This window comes from Balaenoptera physalus (assembly GCF_965194825.1).
Source record: "Balaenoptera physalus genome assembly, chromosome: 20".
Classification (NCBI taxonomy): domain Eukaryota; kingdom Metazoa; phylum Chordata; class Mammalia; order Artiodactyla; family Balaenopteridae; genus Balaenoptera; species Balaenoptera physalus.
The window spans coordinates 14,374,731-14,382,491 of NC_138901.1; the positions used below are offsets into that span (position 1 = coordinate 14,374,731).

The 7,761-nt window shown below is 44.6% G+C and overlaps 1 protein-coding gene across 4 annotated transcripts; it reads left to right on the plus strand.

Annotated features, from left to right (window-relative positions):
- Positions 1-96: 96 nt before the first annotated feature.
- Positions 97-7,640, plus strand: DDX5 (DEAD-box helicase 5). 4 transcript variants are annotated; one of them, XM_082442061.1, is made up of 14 exons: positions 97-217; positions 795-973; positions 2,166-2,331; positions 2,674-2,770; positions 2,858-2,991; positions 3,109-3,174; positions 3,423-3,564; positions 3,645-3,805; positions 3,894-4,066; positions 4,686-4,796; positions 5,034-5,095; positions 5,187-5,246; positions 6,506-6,730; positions 6,934-7,640. In XM_082442061.1, the coding sequence occupies exons 2-14, from the start codon at positions 930-932 to the stop codon at positions 7,335-7,337; spliced, it is 1,845 nt and encodes a 614-aa protein (XP_082298187.1). In that variant the 5' UTR covers positions 97-217; positions 795-929; the 3' UTR covers positions 7,338-7,640. The 4 variants fall into 4 exon arrangements, with proteins under 4 accessions (XP_082298187.1, XP_082298186.1, XP_082298185.1 ...); XM_082442060.1 differs by lacking the exon at positions 97-217 and adding an exon at positions 316-475; XM_082442059.1 differs by lacking the exon at positions 97-217 and having other exon boundaries at positions 750-973.
- The last annotated feature ends 121 nt before the right edge of the window (positions 7,641-7,761 follow it).

The following is a 7,761-nucleotide window of genomic DNA, read 5'->3' on the forward strand; positions in this document are numbered from 1 at the left end:
GAAGAGGGAGGGACGTTAAAACGGCTTCTCGCTGCTGATTGGTCACCAAGGGAGCACTTCCTTTCGCAGCACGTGCCGAGGCGGCCGTTTGCGGGCTCTAGATACTATTCTCCACCGGCCAGATCCCGCTAAGGGGATCTCGGGTGGGTGGGTTTGACAGCCCGGGTCACCCAGCAGCCCAGGCCGATCTCCCGAGGGCATTAGCACAGCACTTCCGGTGAGCTATTCTGTCTTGTACTCCTCCGCCGAAGCCAACTGGGGAAGTAGTGCGGCCCGCTCACCCGGGGGGAGGGGGCAGCCACGTGACAATGTCAGGCTCCGCCTTCTCGCTTTGGTTGGTTATGGGCTTGAAAGCTCTCTGGAGACGTAAACATCTCCAAGTGGACAGAGCGGGTTCGCCTGGCCATTTTATTGTCTGGGCTGTACCTGGAAAAGGGCGCAGTGGCTTCCTTGAAGTGTGAAAGACGAGAAAAAGGTGAAGTCAAAAGAGTGCAAGCTGAGGCATCCCAGTGGTGGGGGGCAGGGGGGCAGGGGGGCAGGGTGGCCGGGTGGGCCCACCCTTGTAAGGGGCGAAAAACGGGCGACGCTGAGGGAGGGGCTGCGGGGGGAGGGGCGAAAACATGGCGGATGCCGGAACGCCGGCTGGCGTTGCGGCCTCTGCGCAGGGGCGGAGTGATTAGGTCATAGAGCGGCTCCCAGCATTCTCTGCGGCGGAGGAGGCGGTCCAGGCTATAAAACCGGCTGCCGGGACGCCGCCGGCACCTCATTCATTTCCACCGGTCTTTTGTCGGCAGCACTGGTTCTTGTCATCACCGTCCGTCCGCCGCTGCCGCCCCCGCAAGGCTTCGCCGTCGCCGGAGCCACTTCCAGCGACTCGCCGCACTCGATTCTCTCCGCTTCGCTCCCCGCCAACCGCAACCATTGACGCCATGTCGGGTTATTCGAGTGACCGAGACCGCGGCCGGGATCGAGGGTGAGTGTGGGAACCGACCTGTCAGGCCCGGTGGGTGGGGGATGGGAGGCCGATGAGGGTTGCGGGGGGCGGGGTGGCGGTGGAAACTCGCCTTCTTCAGCTTATCCTTGGGCCTCCTCCATTGAAGAAGGTTTGCGCCATTTTGATATTTGTCCAAAACTGGGAGTTTCCTGTTAACGATTCTTAAGATCGCCTTTTGTGTGGGAGGGGGGCATCGCGGCCTCGATGATTTAGCGGCTGTTGGGAGAATTTCGAGGAGCGCATTTTTAGGGAAGGAAAGCACAGTGCTTCGAGGCAAAGTCGCCGCTCTTAGGTGCAACGTTTCGGGAGGAATTTTAGGGGCCTCAGGGATTCTGTGGGTGCCGAGGGGGCCGCCTCCGAAGCCGTTAATGCGGCGGGGGCAGGTGGCATCTCGGAAGTCGGCCATGTGGCTTGAGCCGTGGGTAGAAAATGCCGGCGGCGGACATGGCGGCGGCGCCTTTGTTACCCCGCCCGGCGGAGGAGCTCAAAATGGCAGCGTCGAGAAAATGTGGCGCAGAGAGAAATGCGAGACAAAGGGGGAAGCGCCGCCCCAGCGGGAACGCCGCCCGGCCGACTCCGCCCGGGTCGGGACTCCTCCCCCGGTAGTCTCCAGCTCCTCCTCCTCTTTTTCTTTGCGTTATATAATGTCGCTTTCTCGGTCGGGAGTCCTACTGCGGGATCCCCCCAACTCGATTGGCTTGCATGACTGTCTCCGAGACCATCTTCCTTGTTCTGCTTTCACTGCCTGTGTTGTTCCGATATCCATTAAAACCAAAGCTCTTATGCTTGAGGACGGCTGGTAAATAGCGTCACTATTAAGCTGTTTTCTTCTTTCTTTATTGTCGTTCTTAGACATTTAATTTTTAGTCTTGTGGAAAAGATTAGTAGCAACCAGCTGTTGTTTATTCTTGTAATCGGAACTAGTGCTCGGGCAGCCAGTTTCCGACCTGGTAAATCCCGGGCTCTTGATTTGGCTTCAGTGGTGTGGACTTCGCACAACGTGAAATGAGGGAGATGCGGTGCTTATTGTGGCTTTTGAAAGAATGACTATCGCTAAGGACAGCTGGGTCTTCCATCTCCAATCTTTCATTGATCTTTAGCATGTGCTCAGGGATGGTAGGTAAGTCTGTACATGTTGAAAATAAACTTTTTTTTTTTTTTTTAATTTTAGGTTTGGTGCCCCTCGATTTGGAGGAAGTAGGGCAGGGCCCTTATCTGGAAAGAAGTTTGGAAACCCTGGGGAGAAACTGGTTAAAAAGAAGTGGAATCTTGATGAACTGCCCAAATTTGAGAAGAATTTTTATCAGGAACACCCTGATTTGGCTAGGCGTACAGCAGTGAGTAATTTCATGTGGCTTCATTAGGCTATAACTCATTGACTTTTCGGTGAATCAAAACCTGACTAGAAATTTCTTGCAAATTTTGGGAAACTCATGTTTTCCAAGTAAGTAGTTGGGGAAGAGGTGTTTCTCACTTTTGGAGACATGGGACGTTGACTTTTACGTGGAAGAGTTGAGTGTAACATAATAGGTGGTTCTTGTACTACATGCAGTTTTCTGTATGTGGATTCAAATTTTTGAAGGTCATCTTAAAGTAGATAATTATAAATTCAGGGATTTATTTTTAGTTAGCGGGAGTTGTCATGAGATTTCACTGGATTTTTATGATTTGTTTTGTAGCAAGAGGTAGAGACATACAGAAGAAGCAAGGAAATTACAGTCAGAGGTCACAACTGTCCAAAGCCAGTACTGAATTTTTATGAAGCGAACTTCCCTGGTAAGTGCTAGTTTTCCCCACTTTTTTCTTCTTTTTAATTTTTTTTTCTTGGCATTACTTATTTTTAATTGCTGTCAATAATTACAGCAAACGTCATGGATGTGATTGCAAGGCAGAATTTTACTGAACCTACAGCTATTCAAGCTCAGGGATGGCCAGTTGCTCTAAGTGGATTGGATATGGTTGGGGTAGCACAAACTGGATCTGGGAAGACATTGTCTGTAAGTTTGGGAGAACTTTCAAGTTATGTGACATGTGCTAGAGAAAATGGGTTGGGAATTAAAATAAACCAGAAGTATTTGAATATAACTTTTGTTGTTTGCTTTCTCCCTGAATAGTATTTGCTGCCTGCCATTGTCCACATCAATCATCAGCCATTTCTAGAGAGAGGTGATGGGCCTATTGTAAGTTTACATATATATTCCATCAGTTTTTGGTTAGAAGTGTAGAAATTTGTAGAATATACAGCAAAAGTCAATTTGTGGTGGTTTTATATAGAGATATTAGTGATCTTACCCGGTTTACCTAGAGACAAAGTTGCTTTGGGTATTGACAAAGTAAATCATCTGCCAGTGTGTAACACTAATAAATTGTCACTCTAAAACTAGAATCCAGGAATCTGCTAAAGGTGTTCCACTTTCTCTTTCCATAGTGCTTGGTGCTGGCACCAACTCGGGAACTGGCCCAACAGGTACAGCAAGTAGCTGCTGAATACTGTAGAGCATGTCGCTTGAAGTCCACTTGTATTTATGGTGGTGCTCCCAAGGGACCACAGATACGTGATTTGGAGAGAGGTATGTAACAAGGTTTTATTTGTCACTGGTGATGCTGAAAGTTATAGATGTCATGGTTGCATTTGTGTGTTTAATTGAAGGTGTGGAGATCTGTATTGCAACACCTGGAAGACTGATTGACTTCTTAGAATGTGGGAAAACCAATCTAAGAAGAACCACCTACCTTGTCCTTGATGAAGCAGATAGAATGCTTGATATGGGATTCGAACCCCAAATAAGGAAGATTGTGGATCAGATAAGAGTAAGTGCCCTTCAAATGTGTTCTCTCCAAATTTAGCTCTAAATCCATTCTTAGAATACAGTGCATTTTTTAATCCAAAAATCTTTAGCCTGATAGGCAAACCCTAATGTGGAGTGCTACTTGGCCAAAAGAAGTAAGACAGCTTGCTGAAGATTTTTTGAAAGACTATATTCATATAAACATTGGTGCACTAGAACTGAGTGCAAATCACAACATTCTTCAGATTGTGGATGTGTGTCATGACGTAGAAAAGGATGAAAAGTAAGTTTGACTATAAAAACTTCACAAATTGTTTAAAATGTTATTTTTTTTCTAATTTATTTATATTTGGCTGTGTTGGGTCTTCGTTTCGGTGCGAGGGCTTTCTCCAGTTGCAGCAAGCGGGGGCCACTCTTCAGCGCGGTGTGCGGGCCTCTCACTATCGCGGCCTCTCTTGTTGGGAGCGCAGGCTCAGTAGTTGCGGCTCACCGGCCTGGTTGCTCTGTGGCATGTGGGATCTTCCCAGACCAGGGCTTGAACCCGTGTCCGCTGCATTGGCAGGCAGATTCTCAACCACTGCGCCACCAGGGAAGCCCCCAAGTGTTATCTTAAAAGTGACTTTCAGTTGGGTGGAATCTGTTAACTTGAAATTAGTCTGTCAGTCACTCTGAAAATTGTCTTGCTTCCTTCATTCAGGTACTTGTTGGTTATCACTATTTTAATATAGCACTCTTACAGAAAAAAGATTCTTGTGGTTTACTTAAGGACCAAAGGTACAACTATTTGAAAGGTTAAGCAGGTGTTTTCTTTTTAACTTGTAGCCATGTAGATTAAAGTTAGTGTTTTGCTCATCATAACCGTGGACTTCTTTTAGAATTCACAGTTTTTTGTTTCCTTCAAGGCTTATTCGTTTAATGGAAGAGATCATGAGTGAGAAGGAGAATAAAACCATTGTTTTCGTTGAAACCAAAAGAAGATGTGATGAACTCACTAGAAAAATGAGGAGAGATGGGTATGTGGGCTTCTTCCATTGAAGCAGATATTTATTAGAGCTGAGTATAGGGGAAGGGCAAACTTTAATCAGTGGTAGATTTGAGTTTCAAAGGAATAATCTGGTAGTATAGGTAAGACTGTATATACAATATTTCAAGTGAAATTAAAAGGGTCTGTAACCAAAAATAGTTTAGCACTTGATTAAAATCTATGAGGTTTTAAATGTGACTACTAACGTAACTTTCCTTTAATTTAGGTGGCCTGCCATGGGTATCCATGGTGACAAGAGTCAGCAGGAGCGTGACTGGGTTCTAAATGGTAAGTATTTCAAGTGAAGTCCCCCCTCCCCCAAAACCTAGAATCCCATTCACGTCAGTAATTATATGTGTGCCTTTTGTTTTTTTTGCAGAATTCAAACATGGAAAGGCTCCTATTCTGATTGCTACAGATGTGGCCTCCAGAGGGCTAGGTTAGTACAAACTCGAATTCATGGCTTGGTTTCTCAGAAGATCTCCATATAATTTTTTTAAAGAAAGTTTATTGCTTTCTTTAACCTCTGCATTTTTTCTAAGTTTTTTTCATATAAAGGTGCAGTCTTTGTGGCAAGGCCTAGGCATGACAATCGGAGGACTCGAGGGGGATGGAGGACTAGTGATCGGCTGGCTGCTTCCAGTCGATTAGAGAGGTGAAAAGCTGAAAGTGTGCCAGTAATCTTCAAAAGGCAGAACATACCACCTCTGCCCCGTAAACTGTTCTCTCCGGGGGAAAAAAATGGAAGTTATCCTCACAGTTCACTGCCGTGGTATTTCTTCTGTCCCATGCTTTGCATGACTGCCATGGTACAGCATTGTTTCAAACTGTTTACTGTGATCTGTGGGTCTTTGAGTTTCAGTGAGTTTGCTGAAATGTCGAAGAAATATTTCCAAACTTCAATGTTCAATGAAATTTTTGTTCAAGTTTGAAATGGAGAGAGCAGCTTTAAAAGGTACTAAGCCTTTTACAAATTGGTGAGTACTGGCACATAAGATCTAGAGCAGGAGCAACTTCTCACACTTAGTGGGAAAAGAAAGCAGTGCTTTGAAAGTTCCTCCCTCACCTGCACAGTAGTCGTCATGTCGAGACCTGCCAGAGAGAGACACATTCTCAAGTGAATCCTGGCTTCTTGGAAGCGCTTGCCTAGACGAGACACAGTGCATAAAAACAACTTTTGGGGGACAGGTATGTTTTTCTTGCAGCTGCGGTTGTAAGGTCTTGGCAAGACAAGCAGTGTGGCCAGAATTTTGAACTTCTGATATGTGTGTAATGCAAAGGACCATGTATATTTTTGTTGAAAGGTCCTCAAAACGAGAGCACATGAGGAGGTTGCTGTGAACCTTTAATAGTGGCCCTACTGCGCAGAAGCATTCAGATGTCACTTGATGATCTGTAAGGGGATTGTTAATTTGGGAATGTGTTAGGGAATACACACGTCCTTTTGACAGGCTCCATCATTGGGTGGGTAATGAGGCATAAGGATGACGTGTGCTTTTTCTTTTTTTCTCCCCCCCTCCCCCACCCCGCCCAACCTCAATGGTATTCCTACAGGGAATGGATAACCATTTTAACTGTATTTTTTGCAGCCCATACCTTCTTGGGAATACAATTGTCTAACTTTTTATTTTTGGTCTGGCTGTTGTGGTGTGCAAAACTCCGTACATTGCTATTTTGCCACACTGCAACACCTTACAGATGTGGAAGATGTGAAATTTGTCATCAATTATGACTACCCTAACTCCTCAGAGGATTATATTCATCGAATTGGAAGAACTGCTCGCAGTACCAAAACAGGCACAGCATACACTTTCTTTACACCTAATAACATAAAGCAAGTGAGCGACCTTATCTCTGTGCTTCGTGAAGCTAATCAAGCAATTAATCCCAAATTGCTTCAGTTGGTCGAAGACAGAGGTTCAGGTAAGACCAACCTTTGATAAGAAATGTCGGTGGTTTGGGGTCACCTAATTGCCTACAAATCAATTTAAATGGTATTGGCGGGTGAGTAAAAATCTTCCGTGCAGAACGGAGTTGAGAAAATATTTCACAGATAGACCTAATTCTTTTGTTAGTAATGATTTATGCCATGGAAATAATCAGGTCTGCAATTTTTTTCTTGACAGGTCGGTCCAGGGGTAGAGGAGGCATGAAGGATGACCGTCGGGACAGATACTCTGCGGGCAAAAGGGGTGGATTTAATACATTTAGAGACAGGGAAAATTATGACCGAGGTTACTCTAGTCTGCTTAAGAGAGATTTTGGGGCAAAAACTCAAAATGGTGTTTACAGTGCTGCAAATTACACCAATGGGAGCTTTGGAAGTAATTTTGTGTCTGCTGGTATACAGACCAGTTTTAGGACTGGTAATCCAACAGGGACTTACCAGAATGGTTATGACAGCACTCAGCAATATGGAAGTAATGTTCCAAATATTCACAATGGTATGAACCAACAGGCATATGCATATCCTGCTACTGCAGCTGCGCCTATGATTGGTTATCCAATGCCAACAGGATATTCTCAATAAGACTTTAGAAGTATATGTAAATGTCTGTTTTTCATAATTGCTCTTTATATCGTGTGTTATCAGACAAGATAGTTATTTAAGAAACATGGGAAATGCAGAAATGACTGCAGTGCAGCAGTAATTATGGTGCACTTTTTCGCTATTTAAGTTGGATATTTCTCTACATTCCTGAAACAATTTTTAGGTTTTTTTTGTACTAGAAAATGCAGGCAGTGTTTTCACAAAAGTAAATGTACAGTGATTTGAAATACAATAAATGAAGGCAATGCATGGCCTTCCAATAAAAAATATTTGAAGACTGAATTAAGTGGAAATTGTACTTTATTTTACATATATAATGTCATGTAAAACTTGGCTTAGATGGTCTGTTTTTTTAATCATAAAAATGAGTGCTTTCTATAGTTTCGTTTTGGGAAGTGGGAAG

Bases quoted from the DNA above. Each gene is read 5' to 3' on its own strand.
- DDX5 (XM_082442061.1), top strand. From the start codon at position 930: ATGTCGGGTTATTCGAGTGACCGAGACCGCGGCCGGGATCGAGG. The intron at 2,332-2,673 runs GTGAGTAATTTC...TTTGTTTTGTAG, and splicing joins ATTTGGCTAGGCGTACAGCA to CAAGAGGTAGAGACATACAG. The intron at 3,175-3,422 runs GTAAGTTTACAT...CTCTTTCCATAG, and splicing joins AGAGAGGTGATGGGCCTATT to TGCTTGGTGCTGGCACCAAC.